The following is a 27,851-nucleotide window of genomic DNA, read 5'->3' as shown; positions in this document are numbered from 1 at the left end:
TCTGATTGGTTGTTTCTAAAACTGGAGCACTGGAAGAAAGCAGCGGAGCTCTGTTTTTTCCACAGATTATTTGTCTCATACCATACTATCACGACATAGTTCAACAAATATGCAAAAGCTTCACATTGAAGCTTTAAGCACTAATAAGGGGCGATCATTGCAAACATTCATGGAATTCATGGAATGCATACAATCCAATAATGAAACATCTCAAAAAGGCAGTGAAAAAAATCATAAGTTAAACATATAGCTGAAAATTATTTTGGAATGAATATACTTAAAATAAAAGATCAAGTCATGCGATTCTTGAAAAACAATTTTTCTTGAAATAATCAATTTTTTCTGTTAATTTCCTGTCCACACTCCAGTCCACTTGGTGGCGGTAATGCACCTACATAGTTGGTCTTCCAACCGCGACAAAGCACCTTAAGAAGAAGAATGAAGAAAAAGAACAAGAAAACGAAGAACAAGATCAAGATGAAAGCAAGAGTAATTCGTCTATCTACCAGTAGGGGCGCTGTGAAACAGTGTTGACTGACTGATCATATGACCACTGCCTATGTGTCCCAGTTCCCTTCCTTCCCCCTCTGTTGCTGCTACTGCTGGAAAACGCCACATCTGACAGGGAGAGAGAGAAAGAAAACCACCACAGGGGAGCGTGATCGGCGACATCAAGATGCTGGCGCTAATAAATCGGCTTTTGGACTGGTTCAGGTCCCTGTTTTGGAAGGAAGAGATGGAGCTGACACTGGTCGGCCTGCAGTACTCTGGAAAAACAACATTTGTAAACGTGATCGCTGTAAGTCCTCAGCGGCTATTACTACTAGCTACTTTTGCTAGGTTAATGCTAATACCATTAGCCTTTTTAATAGGAGGTTAGTCACCCAGATTGGGCAGGGACTAACTGAAACTCGGTGTTTTTTTCTTTGGCTTTACAGCTGTCGCTCCGTTGCCTATGTGAAATCAGTAAAAAACACACCTGTGGTAGCCACGCTGTTGGTGTTTTGTCAACACGTCTGCTAACTAGTTTGCAGCTTTTCGGCTCTTGTTAACTCTGTTATTACTGTACATCTTCCCAGTCGTTTGTGGTTTTTGTCACCTTCGAGGTGTGGGAAATTTACAGAGGTGTTTAGAAATTTTCTGTCATCAGGAAGTTGACAAAAACATGTCGACTGTTGCAAGAATTGCACACAAACAGGATGGATCTCACAGTCATGTGAAGACTTCTAGACTAAGTGTTACTGTTGTAACAAGTCAGCAAGAGCGACGTGTGGTTGTCATTCACACCATGAGACTGTGAATCAAATAAATGCCACAGTTTCATGAGCTTCCATTAATCGGATGAATATGCGGAATTTTGTGAAAACAACAACATAACAGCTTGTCATTTCTTTGTTATGCCTATATTGATTCAGTTTAACTTTCTATGTTGCACAAATATGTTTAGTTATTTACAGGACCAAAACAAATGGAAATATTTCGATATACTTGTGTTACAGTTTTCTTTTGCATGTTTGAGAAAGCCTCTCTTATGCAACTTTTGCAGAGATTTCTCAAATATTGGTTGCAGCTAATGTTGTCTAATCCAGGGATGCTCTAACTTTTTTATCATAATTGGCAACTCGGTAATAAAAAAAAAAAGGAACCCCACCCAAAACAGATTTTCTTAAGTATCTTCATACAGACTTATATTTTAAAACTAGTATAAGGGTCAGCACCCTTTCGGTTTGTTTTTGTATAACTTAAAAACCAAAGAAGCACAAACGCACAGTTCTATATAAGGAGCTGCATGTATGTTTGAAACCTGGCATTTGATTGTATGCTGCATTTCTGCTCAGATGTTTAATTTGGAGAAGTTAAAGGAATGATTGTCCTCTATTTGATATTCCAGGTGAGAAACTGAGATTTCTCATCAAACCCTACTTCTAAATTCAAGATGGCAGCCTTGCAAATGAAACTTATTGATGGCTTCTGTAAAGAAAAAAATCTAAATTAAATCTGCTTATTTGTGCCTATTAGATTTCATTATCATTTCGTGAATGTGTTTCTGCAGTGTTTCAAAGTAAATGACAGATAAGTACAGTTTTACCTGGTCAATAAAATGAAAAATAACTACAAAGCTACATTTTATAACACCATTCTGTTTTACTTATGAGACCAATACTGATATGTCAATAAATGACTAAAATTATTTGTTGATAGATCACTGATCCTTAGCAAATCCCACTGGTTTTTGAAATTGGATTTGGTACACGAATTGTTTGATTTCAATACTAGCAATTTGATTTCAGAGGACAATGAATCATTAGCGTAACGTCCAGTTGCACCTTTTCCTTCTTCTGGGTCACTTTAGTGTTGTATTTTTCTCAGTGCTACCTTTTTTAGATGTGTCTTGAGCAGCTCATCAGTACCTTGTTGCCTCGTTTATTTCTCCATCAGTTTTGTCTGTGGAGCAATTAAATCTTACTTTACACAATGAAAAGGATTTTTATTTGGAGCGTCATTGCACATTGTGATGATGGAATAGAGAGAGTGGTTAGTAAAGTATGTTAACTGCGTTATCTCAGTATTTGATTCGTTTACCCCTTATCACATTAATGATTTTATAATTGCTTCCCCTAGTAGAAAAAAAGCAAAACAGAAAATTTCTAAACAGAATTAACTAGTGAAATTCAGCAAATTAAAAAAGAAGGTTTTATTTGAAAAGGCAAATGGTTAGCCAAACTGTAGACTTAAAATTTAGATGAGGAAGCCAAAAGATGGCAGGATGTGTTAGATACTGATCAGAGTCTTTCTGCATTTGCTCACTATCAGTAACTGCTAAGCCTTCATAGCCAACATGCTAACCCCACACCTCCCTCTTGTCTTGTAGTTGTAACTTCTCGTCAGCACTGCTGATATTATTAGGAACTTAAATCATTATTTTTTTCAGTAAATCCACAGCAAGACAACTCATTATCTTCTACTAGCTAGCATGCTGTTAGCAAACATGAAATTGGCTTGCAAATTATTAGGTTCGGCTTTATTGTCCAGGGTTGTGTACATAAACAAGGACTTTGACATTTGGTTTTCACACCCAGTGCACAGACATTAAGTATAAATGTTAGAAGAAATAAAATGAGGGATAAAAGAAATGGTGTGTATGTTCAACCAGTTTTTTTGTGTAAAGAACAAGAATAAAAGGAAAGCAGGTTGTGGAGGGTCAGATATGCTTATGTTGTTCACAGTAGAGGAGCTGACTAATCAAGCTGTATGAGGCAGCCTGTATGGATGCCCAGAAGGGTCAACAAAGTGCAAATCCCACAACGTGACAACAAATGCCACAACAGAAGATATGCTTAAAAGGAAATTATACCAACTTAGAATGACTTCTGTTGTGGCTTTTGTTGTTGTGCTGTGAATTTTGCATTTTGTTGACCCTTCTGAGTCACCGTATGCATAGGGGAAGAAGTTTCTGTCTTGTGTGGTTTTGGTTTTTGCAAATAGCACTTTGTAAACATCGATGGGAAGATAAATGTCTAAACATTGCATCAACATAATCTGTCATTTTAAGAGTGTAGATGTTTTATTTTGAATGCTATCTCTAATGGTGTTATCTGCTGTTGGCTAGCATTCTTTTAGTAGCTTGTAAGGTTCTACTTGTATGACAGCCAATGTGAGCATGATGAGGTTTAGAATAAGATTTTGTAGCAACATGCTAATCTTAGCTAATGTTGGCCAATATTAGCATGTCTTTTTTTTCTGATTACATAATAACAAACATTAGTTCTAGATTCCTGTTGCATTTTGGGCTCAGCTCTTCAATTAAAATGTTTATTAGGTTACTACTGGGGTCTATGCACCAAGTGAGAGACACCATTATGATTTCTTTGGGGTTTTTCTGACTAATGACTAATACTCGTTTTTCTGTAGAAAATACCAAATAGTGGCCATTTAACCTTTTTTTTAATCTTTGTTCTGATGTTTTAGAAAAAAATCAAACATTTGAAAACAAACTTGAGGAACTGATGTTGTAATATATTCAGTCATTTTAGCCATTTGTTGGTCAGATTATTAACACTGCCAATTATTTGCAACTGAAAATAGGTTATTGTTGACCTCAGATACGCAGAAAACTCTCAAAATAAGGAACTAAGAATGCTTGTTGCCTAAAGCTGCAACCATCACCACTATCTTAAGACATATAAGTGAACACCAAAGATTTGCAAATTGATTTTTTTTTATTTACCTGTACTTAAATAACTTTGCAGTTTGCATTGTACTCTACCGATTGTTAGAAGGGAAATTTGTTTGGCAGTTGAGCGTGACTCTGTTCCCTCCTTTATGTGTAAAGGCTTAAAAAAACCCGGCCCATGTAGCCAGTGACGCATAGTTTTGATTTCATGAATGGCTGTGGTGGGGGTGGCTTCTCCTCCTCTCAGTCATAAGACTGCTGAGCCACTTGGCTTCATCAGGTGACTCCGGGAAGTCATGTGCTGCGGACTCTGTGTATCAAAGCTGCATATGCACTCTTACTTTGCAAAGTAATCAAAGTTTAGGGAGAATAAAACAATTTGAACATAAAGTAGCTCACAGTAGTCAGTTGTTTCCGCCTACAGGAATTCAGGGGAACATTTTCTGTTCTCACATCTTCATTTGTTTTTCAAGAGGAAATGTTGACACACGTTGCATTGGATTGCGAAGAGTTTCACCTTCCTACAACAGTTTAACTTTTCCTGCAGAGAAGGAACAGCTATCTTCAGAAACTTGTACTGCTAGCTGATGTAATTTCAAAAGCAAATACCCTTATCCAAGTTATAGTTTGGGTTTATTTTAAGACGAGTCATATGTTATGTTACCCATATGACTTGTCATTTGTAAAGAGTCCTTTTAAGGTTCTAGAAGTTATGTTTTCATATATTAGCACTTGACTCCTTTTTTATTTTGTGGTAACTTTAACAGCGTAAACTTACAAAATGTCCAGGTGAAATCGTTGCTACTGGTGCATCTCCATAAGTTAGACTGTTTTCAAGTTTATTTATTTCAGTTATTTAAATTATCGAGGGAAATTCATACACATTTCTTCATAGTGATGCATTTCAGTGATTTACTTTTTGTACGTTTGATACTTATGGTTTACAATTAATAAAACCAAAAATTCAGTTTCTCTGGAAATCACAATGTGGCATAAGTTTATAAAAATAAATTTTCATGTGGAAATGCTTTGACCTACATAATCATGAGAAAAACTACACTCTTCAGAAAGAGGGTGAGCCGCAAAATGTCATCGCTGAAGAAGCTGACGTTATATCCAGGTATACAAAAAGAGAGTGGAAGGAAAAATAATGCTTGTGTAAGCAAATGGGAAGACAGGACAGCAACCTGGGCTGCTTTACCACCCCAGCAGAGCCACAGGCTGGTTACCTTTATGGTGTTATGCATTCATGCAGTAATTTATGCAAAGGATACTGTAGAAAACATGAGCATATTTTTGGCAAGGGGTATGAGAAATCCTTTATTTTTCTTTGGTTTGTAATATTCAATTGCTCTAAGAAAGTATATTTTGGGTTTTCATTATCTGTAGGCCATAATCATGCAAATTAAGTTAAATAAAACCTTGAAATTTATTGGTCTGTGTCTGTGATAAATATTTCTGAAATTGGTTTCAATTTATGATGTGATGTACTTAAAATTTCTCATTTATTGGGATGCTGACGCTAAAGTGTGTTTGTTTTAATCACTCCACTAAAATTGTGGTTCTCATAGCTTTTGATTTTCTCATGACATTTGATAGGAAAGCTCAAAAACGACCTTTTTCAATAAACATTTGTGAAGATGTGTAGCATGTGCAGAAACGGTGAACCAAGGAAGAATTAATTTCACCTTCGTGTTTTTCCAGTCTGGTCATTTCAGTGAAGACATGATCCCTACAGTCGGCTTCAACATGAGGAAAGTCACTAAAGGAAATGTCACCATCAAGGTTCAGCTTTATTTCATCTATTGTTAACAGTCACTTCACTTCTAAATGTTTAAAATATTTTGTGGAAAAACTACAGTTCCAGCCCAAATGCAGAAGTGAATATCCAGTGACTTTGCTGTTCTTTCTGCAGATCTGGGACATAGGAGGGCAGCCCAGGTTCAGGAGCATGTGGGAGAGGTACTGCCGGGGAGTTAATGCTATTGTGTGAGTATCCAAACCGTTTCTCTGGTTTTATTTAAATTAGGGACAGCTTGAGTGACACAAAAGTGTTACTTTCTTGCTAATGATGACTAAAGCAGTTTTTTTTTTCATACGTACGAAACTGAAGGTACATGGTTGACGCTGCAGATCGAGAAAAGGTGGAGGCCTCCAGGAATGAGCTTCATAACTTATTAGACAAACCTCAGTTGCAAGGAATTCCTGTAAGTGTCTCCCTGCAAGCACTTTTGCAGATGTGTGTAATTTCCATACCGGTTACGGAAAACTTTGTGGCTTCCTTTAGATTAATCCCTGCAGTTTCACTCTGCAGTAGTAATGTTGTGTTTCTCCTTTCTCTGTTTAGGTTTTGGTTCTTGGCAACAAAAGGGATCTCCCCAACGCTTTAGATGAAAAGCAGCTCATTGAGAAAATGTGGGTATGAGTGATGCAAAACAAAACGTGCCAACGTCTGAAATTGATTCAGCTGAAAACCTGCAGATTAGAGCAGTTTAACTGTGTTTAAAACTTTGACCAATTATGAATGTAATGTAATTTTTTTTTAAGTCCTGCAGCATTTCAAACATTTTTGTCCTGCTGACAGGTCTTGCCTAAGTTCCTCATCCACATTTCTTTTAAACTGCAGCCGTTATCGTTTGTGCATTACTGGCTCCATCTAGTGTCAAGTTCAGAATATGCATGCATCTCCCAGACGGCGAATAAACTGGGGAGAGGATGTGTTGTCATGTATGTTCACACCCTTGTTTCCATTTGCAGGAACCTTGCAGCTATTCAGGACAGAGAGATATGCTGCTACTCCATTTCCTGCAAAGAGAAAGACAACATTGGCAAGTTGCACTTAATTTCTGTAGTGTTGTTCTATTGAAGCATTATGCTTACAGGTATTTAGACTGCACAGTTTTATTTCCACCTGTAGTTGAAGTTAAAATTTGGATTTCTGAAGAATATTAAAAAGTCATAAAGCAAATTTATCCACAGATATAGGTCTTCCAGAGAAATAGGTCTTCAGTTAAATTTAGTTCCTTAATATGCCCGTCATTTCTTCTGTTAACCTTTTCATATTTTTTTTAAGTTTTGTTAGTGAGGAATTCGTTTGATAAATGTGTTGTGCTGCATTTAGTAAGTGGATGCTGTGACACTCGCCCTTTCACCTGTAGGAGGATTCTGCTTCAGCAACAGCATTTTTGTAGTTTTATTAAGCATTTATACTCAAAAGGTTTTGTTGTGGTATTCAGAATTATATATTAGTTGTTTATAAAAACAAAGTTGTTTTTTGTAATTGATGGTGAGCCTCAGATTGATGTAATGGGGGACTGTAAAATGTCTTTAATTTAACTTATTAAAATTTGTAGAAACCCTATAAAACTTCGGCAGCAGTCTGGTAGATGACATGTGTGCTGCAGTTCTGACCAGTATTTAAAATGTACACTGATGATGCAGCAGCTGAAAGTATAATTTTCATAGATGTAGTCAATAAGCTTTTTTCTTGTCAAGCTTTAACTGTTCCACAGTAATGTGCGCTGAGGACACAGTCTAGACCAGAGGAGTTCAAGTCCAGGCCTTGAAGCCTGGTGTCCTGCAACTTCTGTCCCCATCCACATGGACATGATTTTAGGTGGATCTGCAAAAATGTTTTTGTTGTTTAGGCTGCATGTCAGCACAGATTTGACGTCTTGGAAGACCAGAAATGATCATTTTTGAATCCATATTCCAGAGTGGAAAATTTTCAGAACCACTGCGAGCCTGTTCTTTTTTCTGTTTTCTTTTTTAAATGATAATGCTGAAGCTCCATCTCCATCTCTCTTGATCCCCCATGTGTCACTTTCACAAATGTCATTGTGATTTTTTTTTGTGTTTCTCCAGCAGTGTTAGAGCGCCACCGATTGGTCCAGAATATCAACTACTTCAATTTTTTTTTTTTTTTGTTTTGCACGTTGCAGTGTGGATGCACATTTTTCTTAATTGTTTGCAAAAATATACTGTACTCGTTTCATGTTCACAGGGCCTTAGATGTGTCTCTGCTTCAGCACACCTTAATGAAATAATGAGATCATTAAAATGATGCTGAAGAACTAGATTGCTTTCTGAGGAGGAAATTCAGCTGTTTGATTCAGATGTGTTGGAATAGGAAGGTGCAGGACACTGGATTTGAAGACTCCTGGTCTAGACTCTTAATCTTTAAAAGCATGTCTGGAGTTAGTTTTTCAAGCATCTATTCATTATCCTTAAAAAGTCACTTTAAGCTCATGCTACGGTTGTAGTGGATGGAAAGGAAGTCGAATTATTGATACGCTATTATTCATTTGGCTCAAGCATTGAAGAAAAAAAGAGTTGCTGTTGTAGCTAAATATCAGGGGTAAACATGTAGGGGGAATGTTTGGACAAAATTATAATTGATTTAAGTTGAAATAACAGACAGAAGTATTTTTATTGATAGAGGACACATAAAAAAAGTAACCCAGTAAAAACAATACATTTTCAGACCTGAGAAACTTGATGCTTACAAAGAACGCGTGTAGTCTCCTTGATTGTTAGGCTGCTCACTCTGGTAGTGTGACCTGTGTTGTCTTTATCCCTCAATGTTCGGTTGTTCCTCCCCTTTAAAACAATATCCCAGTTGTTTCGTAATCCTGGTAAGGAAAGAAGAGATATTCTCCTTCATACAGAGTGACTGCAGGAGTGCTCACTTCATCTGTTTATGCGTTCTCAGTAAGGGGCACAAATCCAGTCAGCATATTAAATTAAAGAGGCATTTTGTTGTCAGGAAATGAGCAGTTCTCAGAGAGATGCAGTGCTCTGAAGTTCCACCTCGTCTGAAATGCGTTTGTTTTAGAGTTGCGGCTCTGAAGGCTCTTATTCCATCAGAATTTTTTTTTTAGACAATTAAAATGCCAGTTGTGATTTATTTGTCTTCCATATTTCCCAGATATTTAGGCTGTCTAGCTCTAATATGGTATATTTGAACTATGTTTTTTTTACATCAATTCTTGCTTCTAAAACTGAGCTTGTGTCTTTCTCTCAATTGCAGATATCACACTTCAATGGCTCATCCAGCACTCGAAGTCTCGCAGGAGCTGAATACTGCATTTATTTTCTCTTCTGTATTTGCCATGTTGCTGTCATGTCACACTCTCACTACCGCGCAATGATGTACAGCCGCATTTTCACTTTATGTGCTGCCCTGTTCTGCTTGCTTCTTACCTTTTTTACCCCCAGCGATTCTTTCACAAACTCATAATGCACTACTTAAACTTCTGATTCGAGGTTTAAAGAAGGAAGTTAACATAATGCATCAAGTGAAGCTGTAATTTACAGAGAAAAAGGAGACTGACTTTTCAGTTACCTTTTCTCTTGCAAGCATTATCCAGGGAATGGCTACCGATAGTGGGTATAATAATGCACACTCTCACAGAAAGGTGTTTATTTTGTCCAACAGACCTCACACAATGGGAAATGTTCTTCACAGGCGGGTACTATGCCAGGATGTGGCTGATTTGGACCTCATTTCTATCGCGCTCTGTTCCTGTGAATGTCCTCCGATGACTGTCACTCTTCGCTTGGATCAGTGCGCGTCTTTTTCTTTTAGAAAATTCTGCATTCTTTGCATTCAATTTGAGCAGATCTGTACAAATATCTTGCTAGTATGATTTTTACCAATGTGGGATGTGTGTGTATGAATATATGATTCTATTTAAAGTCTGAATGTACCAAAAGTAAAGCTGTACAGGCTCGTGTGGTTCATGTTGGCCTCGGTATATAGTCTGATGATGTCTTCTGTGCTGCTGAGAGAGTGGCAGAAATTAAAGTGCCTTGTGCAGCGTCTCTCTCTCTCTCCTCTGAACAAAGCAGCATGTAAGGTAGAGCCACAACGACTCCACCTCAATGTGTTAGAAAATAAAAAGGCATGCTTTTTAATTTAAACCTGGTTGTGTTATTTGTATGCTTTGATTTGCTTTTAAAGCATAGTTTTAGTGTAATTTAACCTAAACTATTTGGATTTCGGATGACAAAACACTTGGCTTTTTATATCATTTAGGCTCTGTGTATCTACACAAGTGTTTTTAAATACTATAGTTGGAACATAATGCTCTGAAATAGTATTTAGTTTTTGCTTTTTGTTTTTTTTGTCAAAGTTGCATGTTTCAGATGATTACACAAAGGCTAATAGTTCATCAGAGACGTTCAGTGGAAACACAAGGGCAGTTTTAAAACAATGATTTCATTCAAGATTCAAAAAAGCTACCCAAAACCAACTTGAATGAATCAAGTTGATGAAATGATCACTTCCCCTTGTTAAATCATGAGACCAGAGCAATCAAAGAGTTGTGCTTTTGTAAAGCACAATTCAGTTTCATCAGCCTAAGGTGTTTTAGGCTTGATTAATAAATCGTCTTAAATGGAACCTGTCTGAGAACATGAAGTATGCTAGCATGTCTCCAAAAGCATCATTAAGTCACATGGTCATAAAATAAAATCAAGAATATCAATAGCATTTTTTTGCCAATAAAAAGTGTTTGTGGGCCATGTTGAGAAAGCGATATATTTACTACCTGTTGCTCGTTATCTCGTCTCCCCAGGTCCGTTAATGTCGGGTGTAAAAGTGAAACTATAAAGACAGCAATCGCTGTTCAACTTCAACAATCAACCAGAATTTATTCAAACAATCAAATGGATAAAATCACACCAACAGCTCAACATAATCATCAGAAACCAAAGCCACAAAGAAGAAATGAATCACCTTAGAAAAATACAAAAAATACGAAGACGCGCCTTCGCCACTGTGTGTGGTTCAGACAGTTCCACCCCAGTGATCTGACCAGCTGTTTTAGCTCAATTACTTATATATCTGTCTTATGAGTCTAACATACCATTTAGAGGTGGACTCAAAGAGCCCGAAATATGTTGCTGTTTGCATGCCAGCCACCATGCAGGTGTTTACCAAGGCCAAGGGATGAATTCATCGCTGTCTAAGCTATCCTCCCTGCGTACTTTCCCAGGGTACGAACAATAGATGTGTTCATTTTCATACAGAAACATTTTACTGAAGAAAGCGGGACCAAAGTTCATCAGCTATCTGTGTTTCTCATTTCAAACTGCCTCAAACTGGCTCTCCTGACGTCTCCTGTGACCCAGTGCATCAAACAGCAGATTTTGTTTATACATAAAAATTAGCAGACGTTTCATATAATATCTTCAAACTCTTATAAAACAGACATAACCAAAACATCTGTTACATTCAATATTTTCTGATTAGTTTTCAACTTCTTTGGTTATAATGAGCTAAAACATTTTCAGATGAATATATGATTTATAGACTCTTAAGAATATGATCTACTATAAAAAAAGTATTGATTAGGCTAATTTTAATCAAATCAGGATCATTATAGCTAAGAAAAATGTTCTACTGATTAAGTTATATATTGATTAAACTATGAGTCTAAATCTAACCTAAATTGAGGCCTACTCAAAACAATCAGGATCAGTCTAATATTTCAACATGTGCTAAAGTTAAAGCTAGCATTAAAAGCAGCATAATTAAAGTAATATTTCCAGCAGCCACCAAATATGAGTTTGTTTTATTTTTTTAAAAATCAATGTTTTAGCCTGTTTAACAATAAACTACACATGCAATATTTTAGTAAGACAAGATATGTAGTCATTTTGGAGGAAAGATATTTATAAATCATTTCAGGCCATAAACAAAAAAGGGTTTTGTAAGTTTGCCTTATATACAAAAACCATTCAGCTCTCCATGTTTTACTGTTTTTTTCCCAAGGTTTACTTGATTCCATGTTGTCTAGTCTCGGCAACAATTGGCTTTGGATCTAGACAAAAATAATTTGCTTTATTTATCCAAGTTTAATATATCAATTAAATGCAAGATTGGGGTGAACCTTTGGGTCCTTTTTAGAAACAATCGCTGGACATGTGTGGTCTTATATAATAAGAAATTAGGACAGCAGAAAGCATGATTATTAAAAGATTAATAATTTGTGTTGTTTCAAATATTTCACATTGTAAGACTGCCTGCTTCAGCTTGAATGTGTAACATTCTTCAATTTCAGTCTAGGGGCCGTGTTTCGGACATCTCTAACTAATATAAAGCATTGCAGGCCTCTCTTGGCTTAGTCAGGGTCAGTGTTTGTGATTCAGTAATTAAAAAAAAGACAGCGGGCAACAACTGCACTCACGGTAGAGATTTAAAACACAAACCACCACTGGCAAAAAGCACACAAAAGTCTCACATTTAGTTATCATTTATAAGTATAAGTGGATATGTATGAAAAAGAACATACACTGCTCAAAAAAATAAAGGGAACACTCAAATAACACATCCTAGACCTGAATGAATGAAATATTCTCATTGAATACTTTGTTCTGTACAAAGTTGAATGTGCTGACAACAAAATCACACAAAAATCATCAATGGAATCAAATTTATTAACCAATGGAGGCCTGGATTTGGAGCCACACACAAAATTAAAGTGAAATGTTCCCTTTATTTTTTTGAGCAGTATATATTGTATATTTATTGTGAGTTTAATGATTTATTCATTTATTGGGTGGCCCATATACACAGTTTGTTTTTGACCATGCTGATTGACATAACAGTTAAGCGCACCATTTACTTTGCAAAATTGTCTAACGTACAGTCCTAGATTTAAATGTAACCAAATAATGTTTCGGCTTCTGACAGTTTCACTCTTGTGGCTCATTTTTATTGGTGCGTTTCACCGGAGTGCCACGAAACTTAACAGGAGAATTGACAGCTCGTCATCAGCCAATCAGCAATAAGCCCGCCTTTCCAAATAAATAATGACGAGAACGATTAGCCAATCGCATCACCGGATTTGGGATGGGCTGGTTTGTTGACAGGAAGTGAGTGAGGAAGAATCTCCACCGTACGAGCCTCCGTGCCTGTAGTTTAGCCTGACAAACAGCGGTTTTCGTGTTCAGATATACCTCGGAGGTAATGAGGACTTGGATTATGTACTTTAAGACCGACCTGGGGCAAAGATGCAATGGAGGTCAATAGTAGTGGGTCTGGTGGTCCTGAGACTCTCTGTAAGCTGGGTTCTGTGGCTAGCCTTCGGGCTGGGACCTGAGATTAGCTCCGGGTTCAACTTCCACCTCGGTTTTAATTTGCACAAACTGGACTTGCTGTTCCGCGAGGAAAAGGAAGCCGACCCGAGCGCTGCCTCTTGGTCCCAAAGAATCCAGGATCACAGGTATGACGAGACGGCGACCACCTGCGCAAAGATCGGGGAGGATTCCCCCAGGAGGTCCTACCTGAACCTCTTCGATGGCAACAAGGATGAGTACGTCCGGAGGTATACGTCCTTCCCTGACACGCTGAGGGTGAAAATGAAAGACATGGCCAAAGAAATGTTCTACTTTGGATACGAGAACTACATGAAATATGCCTTTCCAGAGGACGAGCTGAATCCCATTGATTGTGAGGGGAGAGGTCCAGACGTGCTGAACCCGTGAGTCTCTCTCTGATCTGGCCGGTCCTGGTCCTTTAGTTATTTTAAATAAGCTGAGATTTCCAGTTGCAGTTTGTAGGCAAATCAGCTTAAAGTGCAGCAAATAAGCTGGCCCAGGAAACAAGCAGGTCATGGTTCAGATTCACACACAAGATTCATTGACTGATCCTGTGTTGACCAACTCGGGTCGTGTGAGTACACTGACCTGCATGTCTAAGATATTCCATACCTGACTCAAAGGCATGAATTACCTCAGCAGCTTGTCATTCCTTTATGTTGAAGCTTACAAATTTAAATCAGGTAGGTTAAGGCATAAAAACTTGTTAGGCATGTAGATCAGAGTGTTGCATGGCTGGGAGACATTGAAAACATTTTAATCCAAAGCTCAACAGTACACAGGGCAGCTTTAAAATGTATATTGTCTCTATTCTATTTAGCAAAATATACATTTTATCCTATATCATCAAAATCCTAGCTACAGCAAATTTGTTCATTTTGACCACCCAGCGCCCTCCATATGGCGACCTAGAAAAAGACTTTCAGATGAAATATTTTAAACTTCATTACATTTTTGTTAATTCTGTTTTAACAGCCTAAGTAAACAATATGGTGAATCTGGTTGCCTAACAGTTTCCAACCAGATTTGCTCTACAAATGCAGACAAGCAGAATGGAACTTCTCTTGTTGAACAATTGAATTAAAAGGTAAAACAGACTGCCAGAGATTCAGGCAACGAAGTGGACAGGCTGTAGTAATTCTGAAAGCAAAAAAAAAAAAAAAAAAAAAAAAAAAGGCCATCAAACATGAAATGAAGAAACATTTTTTTCTTTCTGAAACTGTTATTTGAGACAAACTGACAGGAAGTCTTCTTAAAACAATATAATTGAGTTTCACAAATTTCTGTTTTCAGACAAATTTAATTTTAAGCAGATAATTAATTGGTGTATGAACAGTGTTTTTGTTTAAAATGAAGCTCACATTAATTGTAGTTATTTTGAAATACTGGAAAATAAATTGCAAAATTAGTTATATTTGAATTATATTCGGTTCAATTAAGAAAAGATTCCTTTACTGTCATTTAACTTCTATGAAAAGTACAGACTGTGTAGTACAAAATTAAAATAATCTACTAAATAAATCCATACATATAAGTTTTGTTTTGCACAAATGGGAGACTTTTAATGAACAGTTTTACAAAACTTCTCAATGTTATTTTTAACCAAATGTGAGTCAGATTACATTGGAGTGAAAGCAATATAGCTGCAGACAAGTTGCAGCTGAAATGAAGATAAAAATACTAATCCGTTTTAATAACAAGATCCTTTTGTTTCCAAATCAGCTGCGTGTTTCCCAAGATGAAGCAAACTGTAACTTTGGAGACCTGATAAGACTGATTAGATGTCTTCCACTAACATTAGATTTTGTGTAACCATCAAAACTGCTCAGCAAAAAGTACTTTCTGTTCTGTGGTGTCGTAAGAAAGCTTTCCCACTGTTTCCTGTTTCTGTTGTAGGTCAAATATCAATATTAACGACGTCTTGGGGAACTATTCACTCACACTCATTGACACCTTAGACACCCTGCTGGTAAGTTAGCTTCCACTTGGGTTTTGTTTAACACAGAAAATCTCCTTGAGGACATGCTAGAGGTTTTGATCTTATAACTTCAGCAGAAAAGAAAAATAAAATGAAAATACAAAACTAGAATATAAATCTGAACTCTTTCTGGTCTTTTTCCATAGAAAATAATCGTTTTGCACACATTGCTAGTCACAAGTGGTGTGTTTTATGTCATGGTGGTTAACACTTCCTGTATAAGTTGTGGGTCGTCTACTGCTCTCAAAATTACCCGTTTTTGAATTAGTTATGTGTTTGTTTGTCAGTCTAAAGGTTGGCAATTGAGGGCTTTCCTTTCACCCAGCTGCAGCAGCATTCACAATCTTAAACAAACCAGAAAGATAACGCAGAATACGCTGTGGTTAAACTGGGTGTCTTGTTTCACCAGGTGCTTGGCAATGTGTCAGAGTTCCAGAGAGCCGTCAAACTGGTTATAGATACCGTGTCTTTTGACAAGGACTCAACTGTGCAAGTCTTCGAGGCTAACATCAGGTACAAACGTTACCTTAGAAATGTCCAAAAACTCTCCAACTTGTGATCAACTTTAAAGTTTTGCTCTTACGTAAAGTTTTCTAGGTGCTCGCCAATACATGTTATAGAGCATTTATCTCAAATTATCACTCATTTAGCATCTTATGAGTTGATTGGGTCATTCTTTTCTGTTCTGCTCAACATGTTTTGCCCAGTTTTCAGTTATAAAGCTTTGACCAATTTTACTCAGTTCCAATTTCTCTTCAAGAACTATGTTATATCGTTATATTTTCTTTTGAGCTTGGTATGAGTGCTAGTTAGTTATCTACATTAGAAGTAGAGTAGGAATGTATGTAAAGGCCCAAATAGTGGCTGTAAGCTGTAAAAACAAAATGACTGCAAATTTAACACATTATAGCAAAAACAACAATACATCACTGAAAATATTAATTACATTTATCTTTATGGGTATATACAGTATATATATTAATACTGGTCAGGGCTGATCAATCAGCAATTTGCATAATGCTGGTCAGCAGTCAATTTCTTCGTGCATCTCCAATGATATTAAAAAATAAAGCTGTACATTTACTGAAAAAAACATAAATGCTGTAGCTGTACTTCTTTGTAAGACTGATACAATTTTGCAGCGACAGCAATAAAGGCGTCTCTTAGTTCTTTATTTAATCTTTGAAGGATCCTTGGAAGCCTTATCTCAGCACACATTCTGCTGACTGACCCCAAGCACCCATTCGGGGAGGTGGGCTTCAGAGATTATGATAATGAACTTCTGCATCTGGCTCACGACCTGGCTGTGCGCTTGCTTCCTGCTTTTGAGAACACAAGCACGGGCATTCCTTACCCCAGGGTGAGAGAGATCACTCTTTGATTACAAAGTAAGTCATCCCTCTTCCGTGCGCGAGGCCGAGGCTGATTGTTTGCCTGTGTCCTGCGTGCAGGTGAACCTGAAGACGGGAGTCCCTCAGGACGGCGTCAATGAGACGTGCACCGCAGGAGCCGGGTCCCTGCTGGTGGAGTTTGGCATTCTGAGTCGCCTGATCGGGGATTCGACGTTCGAATGGGTGGCGAGGCGAGCCGTCAGAGCTCTGTGGAATCTGAGAAGCAACGAAACTGGCCTGTTGGGTAAGTACAGCTTCCATTTGGGGTGGAGGAGTTTTAATTCCACTTTGCCTGTTGATTTTCTTTTCTTTTCAATACTTGGTTCTCGCCTGATGTTGCCAAAGGTGCAAACATCCCTCTTTGGTTTCTTTTTGCAGGAAATGTCATTAATATCCAAACAGGCCAGTGGGTTGGCAAGCAGAGTGGGCTTGGAGCTGGAATGGACTCTTTTTATGAGTACTTGCTGAAATCCTACATCCTATTTGGTGAGAAAGAGGATTACCGCATGTTTAAGGCAGCTTATGAGAGCATTCAGAACCACCTGAGAAGAGGGTGAGTCCCAAACGGAGAAAAACAATTTGAGAGATTGATTTTGTTCATTTTCCAATTTTCTGCATTGTTGAGAGTCTCTTTTGGTTGCAGCCGAAATGTGAAAATATCGCAGCAACAGGATCTGAGTCTGTCTGGGAATGACCAAAGAGAGGAATTAAAACTGAGAAATGTTTACAGCATAGTCATGTTTTATATACATTGCTTTGTTGAAGTATTCAAACTTTCTGAACTTTTCTACATTGTGTCAAGCTGCAACTCTAAAGTTTTGAGTTTATTATTGGGTTAATAACTTTAGCTGCATTTCTTCCAGTAGTTTCCCCATTGCTGCTGGAAGAAATGCACCCACAAAAACAGGCTAAAAAAATAAAACCATCAATGAATTTCCTTCTACTTTCCAGCTATGGCCTCCTTCTTGTTGGTCTTAATGTCGGTGTTAATGTGAAAAAATATGAAAAAAGTCATCGTACTCTAGAAAGTCACTGTATGTTTTTTTTTTTTTGTTTTTTTTAATGTGGAGAGGAATGTTGTATAACTGAATTGTGTGAAATCTTTTCCCTTTGTTGTTCTCCTTCAGGCGCGAGTCTTGCAATGAAGGTGAGGGTGACCCGCCTCTCTACGTTAATGTGAACATGTTTAGTGGTGAGATTATGAACACGTGGATCGACTCCCTTCAGGCCTTCTTTCCCGGGTTGCAGGTGTTTTTTTTTTTTTTTTTCTGTTACTTTCCTTTGACACACACACATATATATATATATATATATATATATATATATATATATATATATATATATATATATATATATATATATACATATACATATATATATATATGTATATAGTTCCAGTAAACTAAAATAAGGATTTATGTAACTCATAGGTGCTGAACGGGGATATCGATGACGCCATTTGCCTGCATGCCTTCTACTATGCCATCTGGAAGCGCTTCGGGGCGCTGCCGGAGAGATACAACTGGCAGCTCAAAGCTCCCGATGTGTTATTTTACCCTTTAAGACCAGAGCTGGTGGAGTCCACCTACCTGCTGTACCAGGTAGTAACTCGGTGACAGCAGTGGTTGTTTGTGGGAGATTGCTTTTTATCAATTTTCCTTACTTTCTTCTCACAGGCAACAAAAAATCCTTTCTATCTGCATGTTGGAATGGATATTCTCCAGAGCCTTGAGAAAAATGCCAAAGTCAGGTACCTATTTATGTTTTTACTGATTTTGGACATGTATATATATATAAAAAAGATATGCATTTGCCTACTTTTCTGCTCTGTGTTACTGCTACTGCAGATGCGGATATGCCACACTCCACCATGTTGTGGATAAATCCAAAGAGGATCGGATGGAGAGCTTTTTTCTCAGTGAAACCTGCAAATACCTTTATCTTGTAAGTTTTCAATCTGAGGCTTTACTCTCAGATATGGAGGAACTTACTTTATTGTTTCCTGAGGCATAAGTGCACTTTAAAGACAAAAGTGTAGGATTTGGTGACCTCTTGTGCTAAAATGCAAGACTTGCAATCTTTGAATCACATTTTAAAGTTTGATGAAAAGCAAACTTCATGTGTTAACACGCATGAAGGTCTACGTATCGTACTATACCAGAATGAGTGTAAAAAATAAATATATATGTATATGTTTAATACTCTATTTCTGATTACCTTCCACATGCTAAGAGGATATCTGAATACTGTATGCCCCCAATGCACCATTTTGAATATATGAATTGATTTGTTGGGGAATTTTATTGTCTTTTCCTCTGCATTGCAGCTATTTGACGAGGACAACCCACTGCACAAATCCGATAACAAATATATCTTCACTACAGAAGGTCATGTTGTGCCTATAGACAAGCGCTTCAGGGAGAAGCAGTGGAACGACTTGTCTCCATGTGAAGAGGGAGCGCTGGCAGAAACGGAAACAAGCAACCAGCCGCCTCCGAGCAACATCAGCAACGTAAGATCATCATCCCGGTTCATTTAATGTGGCCAGCGAGTTTGACCAGAAAAACAGCTCGCCTCAGGGTTCACTCTCAGTCTGGAAAAACATAAAACTTGGCCGGAGTGTTTTCCAGGCGTGAATCAGTATGGAAAAAGAAAATTAAGTATGTAGAATATCTGTTAGTTCTCATTTCTTTTCCTTCATCCATCCATCAGTCCATTCATCCATTCTCTATAAATTAAAGTGATTTTTTTTTCTTTTCAATCATTGTGAAGGAACTCTGTATTTATTCTCTTTCTTCCGTCTCTCTGCAGTGTAACAGGATTCCAGAGGAGCGTCGATATGCTCTGCCATTAAAGAGTGTCTACATGAGGCAGATTGATCATATGGTGGGAGTGTTTTGACGAAAAAGGACAGATGTGGTTACGCTTGTTTGAAAGGACTGGAGAGGAGGACTTCCTCAGTTCAGAGTCTTTGTACCATCTATTTCTCAGATCTGGATCTAGACAGGAAATGGACAGTAATGAATCCTGAGAAGACGAGACTGTATTAAAGCGAAGGGTTTTTGGTTTTAGAGAATGATGCCAACAAAGGTGACTCGTCCAAGGTCAGGAGAATTAGTTCTGCTTGTTAGTTTTTGTCTGAACTAAGAGGAGTGCATAGCCTATAAACAAATGTTGACCTTTGAGCAAGCCACTCTCTAAACCTGAGAATCAATGCCTCTTTTTTAAGTTGATATACCTGATTAGATCAGTGCTATTATGTAAGGGCTGTGAGATAAAACTCTTAAAAGAGCTGCTTTTCACTCCAGATATTTTTTAATCGAACAGCATTACTGCAAAACTCTGGTGTTTAAAACTAGAGATGCACCAATCAGAGTCTCATGGCAGACTAATATAGATTTTTAGCCAATTCTAATTTCTCTTTAAGATGTAAAACTATATAGGAACAATGATCTTTTTTTCTAACTTTGTGCTACGTGAAATCACAAATTATTTATTTTCAGAGCAAAGGCAAAATGACTGTGTTGTAATGAGAGGGTAGTCTCTGTTCTCCTAGAGAACATAGTTTCTTATCTTAATTGTTAGATTTCCAGAAAGGCTGCACACATTACTAAATGTAGCTTGTTTCATTACACGTTTGAAAGAGCAACTTTGCTGTACTCTGGTGAAGTTTCCTGCTGTCCCCCGCAGCCTGAATGAACAGCAGTCACGTCTTAATAAGTTATGCAAAATGCTTTGATTTGAAATGGCTCTTTACATCTTATATACTTCCTTTCACTTCAATTTTGATCACCTGCTGATGATAGTTAAACTTCTTCCATTAGTAATAGAATGCACACACCGGGAGAGCTCAGAAACGGATCTGGTCACCAGTCAGTTCTCCAAAATCTTCTTATTTTGCTTGTCAGTCAGGTTCTTGGTGCATCTCTATGCATATCTGGGCAGAGACAGAAAGTCTGGGGAGTAAACTGCATTTTTTTGCCTTTGACTCATGTTTGACAATACTGAGAAAATACAATATTGAGATAAGTGTTTATCTTTCAAACTTTTATTGACTCTATGTCTTAGGGCTTTGTGCCCCCATCAGAATGAGGTTCAGGGCTGACTCTTTAAGTGCCTTCTATTTGTCTTAGTATTTCTGGATGCCATGTGGTGCATATTAGCCGTGGATAACATTTTTGAACATATTTTATTGCCACTTTTGATATTGCACAAATGTTTCATTCCATGTCTATCTGCGGTTCTTTTAACCATCACAAGCCATAAAATGTTTTTATTTTAAATGCTAAGTTTGTATTGGTGACAATTCTACTGCATTGTTTATGATTTGTACTTGTATAGAAGAGACTGGAGCTGTTTCTTTTGGTGCACTTCATACCTGTCATGTGGTTAAAAACTCAGGGTTTATTAGAAATGCAAGAATCAGTGAATGCTTTTGTAAGAAATAAAATTGCAATGTTGCCTACTATTTTCCATTTTATTATTGTTTCCAACATTAAATATTGTTCACAATACTGAGGTACATTTCTATGCAATATTACTCAATATAATTTACAAATATTTGATACATTGAAATTATCTTTCTGCTACTGTGTAATTCTGCTGCGGTCTTTGTTTAGGTCCGCTTTCCTTTGATTTTGTCTGCGTTTGTGACAAATACCCAGGTCACGTCTCGCATATTCAGATGTAGATGTGGTTACACCTAACTTCATTTTTTCTCAGAATAAAGTAGAAATCCTCCATAGTTATCTGCGTTACTAACGCCTCCCTTCAGGATGTGATGCAGTCACATGTAGTTCTCAGAAGTGGTCAAAGGTCATTGACGTATTGGAAAACAGATGCACCTCCCATTCTGGTGAATTTTGTGAGGGAGGCAAATGCAAATGGAGTGACTTGCAAAATTGTTCATATGCCTTTTTCATCACATTTTATATCATAACCACAAGCTTTCATATATGGTAACACTTTATTTGAAGCGGGGTGAATAAGACTGACATGACACTTTCATAAACATGACATAACACCTGTCATGAACATGAATGAGCCTTCATGAATATTTATGACTGCTGTCATAAAGCGTCATTCGATAAATTATGACACTTTTAATACAAAGTTGACATTATTCAAAATGTCTTTGTTATGACAGCTTGACATTAACCAGGAAATCATTACTGTTTAAACTTTACCTTTAATAACATAAAGTTACCTAATTTTTAAAGTGCAATCAGTAATACTTTTATAACAAATTTATATCAGTAATGATTTCTTGGTTAATGTCAAGTTGTCATGACAAAGACATTTTGAATAATGTCAACTTTGTATTAAAAGTGTCATAATTTACCGAATGACGCTTTATGACAACAGTCATAAATATTCATGAAGGCTCATTCATGTTCATGACAGGTGTTATGTCATGTTTATGACAGTGTCATGACAGTCTTATTCAACCCCCTTCAAATAAAGTGTTACCTAATATATTTTAGAGGCCAACTCAAGGTAGCGCATAATTCTAAAATTAAAGGAACTGTTTTGTTTCAAAAATGTCTTTCAAATAGAAATCAGAAAAATAAAACATGCAGTTGTAATTTTTTTAGAAGCACCTTTTTTTCAGTTACACCTTTATGTTTTGGTTATGCCTCAAGGAAAGGCAAATTTACTTGTACAGCACATTTCAACAGCAAGGCAACACAAAGTGCTTGCAAACTCATAAAATTAAACAGTCTAGAATGTTAAAGTTATTATGAATCAAATGCAACCCTAAGCAAATGAGTTATTAGCCTTGATTAAAATGAACTGCAAAAATCAGCAGTTTTTGCAGTTTTCCAGATTAATTTTCTTTGTTTGGCTCTAATTGTGGGATGCAGAGTAGATTTGAACAGGAAGACCTGAGTGGTCCAGAAAGTTGATGCAATAATATACCATATTTTGGTCCTAAGCCATTCATGGATTTATAAAATCAATTCTCTAGCTACAGAAATGGGGTGATGTGCTCTGTTTCCCTGGTTTTAGTAAGAACACAAGCAGCAGCGTTCTGGATCAGCTGCAGCTGTCTGACTTGTAGACACTGTTGCAGTAATCAATCTGACTAAAAATAAATGCACAGATATATTTTCGCTGAGACATTAGCCCTCTTATGCTGAAAACATTCACTTTTTTTCCACATCTAGAGACTAAAATTTGTATCTGCGCTTTGCAAACGAACAAAGAATCATCGGAAAACATGAAATCGTGCCAATTTTAAATTCAATGTAGGTCTGAAATTTGACTTGGCCACACTAGTACATAAATATGTACTGTTCTAAGCTATTCCATTTTAGCACTTGCAGTTTTTCTCTCATTTGTCAATCCAAGACAAAAATGATTTAAAAAAAATGTAATAGCTAATTTTTGAGTCTAAATCAGTCAGTCATAAAAGGGATTTCCATGAACCTGAGGAGATTAAAAACAAGACATTAATTCTGGAAAAAAATGACACACTGCTGAGTTTTCTACAGAAGCTTTAATAAATTTAATCAAACGTGTACATTTTTATATTTCTCTGAATTTCAGTACAGATACGTTGACTCAAAGGCTTTTTGACAGGAAGATTCAAATTGGGGTTAAATTAATCTCTAGCTTAACAGTTTATTGATTAACAGTATTACAACACACCATTAGAAATTTGATTAGTTATGTACAATGGCCCTTTTTCAACTACTGCAATAAAACAAGACAAAAAAAATCTAGTGCTTCTCTCAGAAGTTCAATTTATAATCTTCTGGTGTCACAAATTGTGCTGTTTTGTGTCTTTAGAAAAAGCCTTTTCTAATGACAGTTCATCTTAAAGTCTAACTGATGCTGAAGTGCATATGCAGGTGGTGAGGCCATCTTGTTAGCCCTTTAATTATATGCTGTCTGATTACTTGAGCTTAGAGACACTGCGTCTATTCATGAGTACATCTGAAAAGAAATCAGTTTATGCAGACAAAAGCTACAGATTGCATTCATCTCCAAAGATGGGCAAATGAGAAAAGTTTGACAAAAAAAATCAATTCATCTTAAAATCTGCACAGGATTATTTTCATGTCTCAATGACAAGGAGTCTTTGGTCAAAGCTACAAGTTTAGTTTTTAAACACAGCAAATTAAATGTTATTTCTGTTTTTTGCATTCACTGGTTTGATGATGGCTTTTTGATAGGGCTGTCTCCCTGTTTGAATTGAGGAGGAATCTGAGGAATGTGACAGGGCTAAGATGCTACCCTGTCAAATAACATAGAAACACAAGTGTTAGATAGGAGAACAATCACTCTCGGTTAGACTTGCATGATTTTTGACTTTGCTCACCTTCATTTAGTTTCCCTGCTTGGCTCTTAGAAGAGGCCGCAGTCTTTCAGGTTTTCTTTGATGATGATGTCGGTTACGGCGTCAAACACAAACTTGACGTTTTCTGTGTCTGTGGCGCAGGTCATGTGCGAGTAGATTTCTTTTATATCTCGGCGCAAGTTCAGGTCCAGGAACTGGATTTTGATGTAGTTGCCAGCATCCTCATAAGTATTGGGCCCTGGGCAGGACAACAGGGAGATATAAAAGATAAATGACAACAACATCGATGAAATGAGGAAGAGTTGTTTTTCCACTTTAACATCCACAAACAAAATGAAGAGCTAAACTTACTTGCAGCTAGCTAGTCTATTCTTCACATAGCTAGATCATGTTTTGCCAACGATACTGTCATTTATACATTGAAAAAAGAATCTAAGTAGTTCATGAAAATCTCACCATCGTACTCGGGGAAGCACATGCTGAGATGGGCTTTCTTGATCTTCTCAAGGAACACATCCTTTTTGTTCAGGAAGAGGACAATGGAGGTGGTGGCGAAGTAGCGGTGGTTGCAGATACTGTTGAACAAGTGGAGACTCTCGTGCATTCGGTTCTGAAAGGAAAAAAAAAACTTTTAAGTCACCCAGATTTTTACTTCTTACCATAAATTATGAGATGCAACGGTCAACTCTGTCATACCACTTCGTCATCCTCCACCAACACCATGTCATAGGCGCTCAGAGCAGCAATGAAGATGATACAGGTGACACCTTCGAAACAATGAATCCACTTCTTCCTCTCTGACCTCTGGCCACCCACATCAAACATTCTGGATCAAAACAAAAGGCAATTTGCTGTGTGATCGCCCGATCAATCCTAATTCCTACTAATGAGCAATAATTCGTAGACTCACCTGAAGTTAAGATCTTTGAAGGAGAATTGGGTCTCAATGATACCAGTGGTTTTCACTCTTGATCGCAGCACATCCTGCTCAGTGGGCACATAGCCTGGTTGGACCAGTCGCTCCAGGTCATTGAGGTAGCTGTGTGAAAATTAAACTCTGTCAGTGGACTTATTTTTACGATTTCATGAGCAGTGTTTCAATGTGTTGTTGCTTACTATCCAGCTGAGTCGTTGAGTTGATACTCTGAAGCCCTGTCGAAGCAGGCCTGGATGCCAGAGTCCTTCCACAGACGCAGAATGATGTCTGACAATTCTTTGGGCATGGTTCCCTCCTCAATGGTGTCTGCAAGATGCATCAGTTTCCTAGCATCATCCTGCAGGAAGGACCCAGGTGGACAGTCACATCAATAAGTTTAACTTGGAACATTTGACCTAAGATTTATATAGACGTGTGGTGTCACCTGTTGATCGGGGTGGCCGTAGTTAATGTTGAGTGTGTTCATGGCCTTCACGATTGCCATGATGGACTGCAGGGTGTTGCTGTAGATGATGACGATGAACTCCAAGCATTCTTCAAGCGAATAACCATCTTTGTGGATAATTCTGTGGAGAAAGTGTAGCATTACTATTGAATATAGCTTCGGACAAGAAGGAATAAATGCTGCTTAGATACAAAGTTCTTACTTCATCTGTTTGACAATGGTGCTCTTGCCTGATTCTCCAGCCCCTATGAAAGACAAGAAATCATTTTAGAAGATATCTTCGCCTATTTTATCAGAATATCCCAACATTTTCTTTGATTTGAAGGTGTTGGAATAACATCTGTTTTTCTCAGGTCCTCCACTATATCCTCCAAAAGATGTTCCCAACAAGCGTGGCATAATTCTTCTTACTTCAGCCCTAATCTTTTTTACTGGCCCCTGACCTGCATCACCATAAGGAGAGGATGAAGCAGTGCATGAAACAATGTCTGAAACAGGTTCTTATGTGTATGCAAAGTATTTTCAGATGGTGCAGTCTTTCAACTGTCAACTAATATTACAACTCTGAATTACTTCAAGCAGCCCAACTACATTTGACTGTATGCTCTGTATTTTATTAGCTTATAGAATAAACTGTAACTCTGACAGTTTCTCTCATTCAGTCTAAATTCAGAAGATGTAAAATGAAGGTGCTATAAATCTGTTTTGGTTTGTTGATTCAGGGTCAGTGTCCTTCAGTGTTAAGCCCTTTGTGCGGAAGAACCTGTTGTGTCAGGATTAGCAGGGATTGCCTTGCATGATTATCTGAGTGTCTCAGCAATTCAGTGACACAGTTTATTAAGCTCTTACTTGATATGTTGCATCTTTTCATGCACAGTTAGAGACTTTAAAGAGTAAAAAAAATATCAGCCCTGGAAATTAATTAGGTGTGTTATTTGCAACAATGCATAAACCGACATCATTTGCTTTTATGATTGCTAAACAAGAACTAAAATTGCTTGTGAAAGTCAAAGCAGGAATTGTTTTAGGGAAAGTTTTTAACCAAAACAAGTTAGGAAGTCACAGTAAGGTAATTTTACAGCTCAACTAAAACAGCACACTAAAACCATCTAAGGTGTGGGAATGGCTCTGATCAGATCATGATGTATTGAAACCATTGCTTCTAAATCACTTGTCCAACAGGTGTCTGTACCTAGCAGCAGCAGCTTGACGGTCCTTGCGTCCTTGTCAGCATCCTCCTTCAGCCTCTTCTCCAGCTCCCTGGAGTGTTTGTCCTCGGCGCTAGCTCCGGCCCCCATCCTACTTTTCCCGGCTAGGGCCCCTCTGTTTCAAAAGCCAAATGTCAGGGAAAATGGAAGCAGGTCCCGGTTGGCTGCTCGCCTGCTACTGTCTGACCGGTGCCTTCAAGCACGCAGCTGATGCGCCAACTGCCGGCAGCTGGGGATTGTTTGAGTATTTTTTCCCATCACAGGGAAGGATTTTGGGCTCCCTCAGCCCACCTGACCAGTGGTGGCCAATGGAGCACAAGGACAAGACAGCTACAGGGCAGAGGTGTGAAGGGAAGCAGACATACATCACTGTAGGAGTGCTCTAACCTTTAGGGTACTTTGCTGCGCTCAGCGGAAGATGAACATCGGCTCAAGTGCTTATCTCATGCTCTTCTTAGGCTCCTTCAGAAGAGAAGCCAGTAAAACTAAAATAACTTGGTTCATGTCTTGCTACCAAAACTAAGTTTAGTATCTGATGTGACCACAATAAAAGTGAAATCTGATGGTGAACTCATTGTGGTTTTATTTCTGCAAGAGGGATGAGAATGTGATGAGACTGTTAGAACCAACATAAAATCAGGAAATGCATGTCAAGACCATCAACCTGTAGTCTAAACACAGAGACATTATGCACACACAAATGCAAAGATGGGTCCAAACATTCCTTATGGGATCCAATAGCCTGAAGGGTGAGTTCTGAAGTGCTTAAAGAGCTTTGCAGTTTCACCAGACAGATCTCATTGACCTAAATCTGAAGCTGGTTAAGGATCCTAATCCACTCACACTTTCAGTTCTGCGTGCACGAAGATGCGGCATGAGTGTATGTTCGTGATCACAGCATCATATTTCATTACAAACTCAGGAACTGAAGAATAGTGTTATTATTGTGTTATCTCTAGCGCCTGGATCAGAAGGCATACACAGGATCAAAACATAGAACATCTGTAACTGGGTGTAGATGCAGTTTGATTGTAAACGTATTTGCTTCTCTTTTGAGGTAATTTTTTACTTCTAACCCCATTTTGTTTGGATACAATCCTGTCCACTGTAAATTTTAAATTCTGACAAGACAGAAAGTGTCAACGTTGGACCAGAGTCTTTGAAAGAGAAACTACTGAGTCAATCCATTGATAACTGATGGCATCAAATTGACTCTTAAAGTAAATACTCTTTGTGTTATTTTTAACCAAGGTATGTCACTTAAATCCCATACTAAACATGTTTGAAGGATTCCTTCTTTCTCTTCTAGA

At 37.7% G+C, this 27,851-nt stretch overlaps 3 protein-coding genes across 3 annotated transcripts; 2 read left to right on the top strand and 1 right to left on the bottom strand.

The window, feature by feature from the left end:
• The first annotated feature begins 547 nt into the window (after positions 1–547).
• On the top strand, positions 548–10,096 carry arl8ba (ARF like GTPase 8Ba). Its single transcript, XM_014984576.2, has 7 exons — positions 548–799; positions 5,879–5,959; positions 6,090–6,163; positions 6,288–6,381; positions 6,522–6,589; positions 6,932–7,002; positions 9,204–10,096. Exons 1-7 carry the CDS (start codon positions 677–679, stop codon positions 9,251–9,253), a joined length of 561 nt encoding a protein of 186 aa, XP_014840062.1. The 5' UTR covers positions 548–676; the 3' UTR covers positions 9,254–10,096.
• Positions 10,097–13,028: 2,932 nt separating this feature from the next.
• On the top strand, positions 13,029–21,116 carry edem1 (ER degradation enhancer, mannosidase alpha-like 1). Its single transcript, XM_088005675.1, has 12 exons — positions 13,029–13,662; positions 15,176–15,248; positions 15,667–15,770; positions 16,446–16,617; positions 16,709–16,892; positions 17,027–17,201; positions 17,776–17,896; positions 18,079–18,249; positions 18,325–18,398; positions 18,496–18,592; positions 18,975–19,160; positions 19,460–21,116. Exons 1-12 carry the CDS (start codon positions 13,193–13,195, stop codon positions 19,547–19,549), a joined length of 1,917 nt encoding a protein of 638 aa, XP_087861801.1. The 5' UTR covers positions 13,029–13,192; the 3' UTR covers positions 19,550–21,116.
• Positions 21,117–23,128: 2,012 nt separating this feature from the next.
• Positions 23,129–26,787, bottom strand: gnat1 (guanine nucleotide binding protein (G protein), alpha transducing activity polypeptide 1). Its single transcript, XM_014984578.2, has 9 exons — positions 26,526–26,787; positions 25,536–25,578; positions 25,313–25,454; positions 25,068–25,225; positions 24,862–24,990; positions 24,648–24,777; positions 24,408–24,561; positions 23,973–24,189; positions 23,129–23,888 (listed from the first exon to the last, which is right to left on the bottom strand). Exons 1-8 carry the CDS (start codon positions 26,629–26,631, stop codon positions 23,999–24,001), a joined length of 1,053 nt encoding a protein of 350 aa, XP_014840064.1. The 5' UTR covers positions 26,632–26,787; the 3' UTR covers positions 23,129–23,888; positions 23,973–23,998.
• Between the last annotated feature and the right edge of the window lie 1,064 nt (positions 26,788–27,851).

This window comes from Poecilia mexicana, unplaced genomic scaffold, assembly GCF_051168715.1.
Source record: "Poecilia mexicana isolate PSO_F unplaced genomic scaffold, ASM5116871v1 scaffold_5, whole genome shotgun sequence".
NCBI classification, from domain to species: domain Eukaryota; kingdom Metazoa; phylum Chordata; class Actinopteri; order Cyprinodontiformes; family Poeciliidae; genus Poecilia; species Poecilia mexicana.
This window is presented reverse-complemented; position numbering and strand designations above follow the sequence as displayed.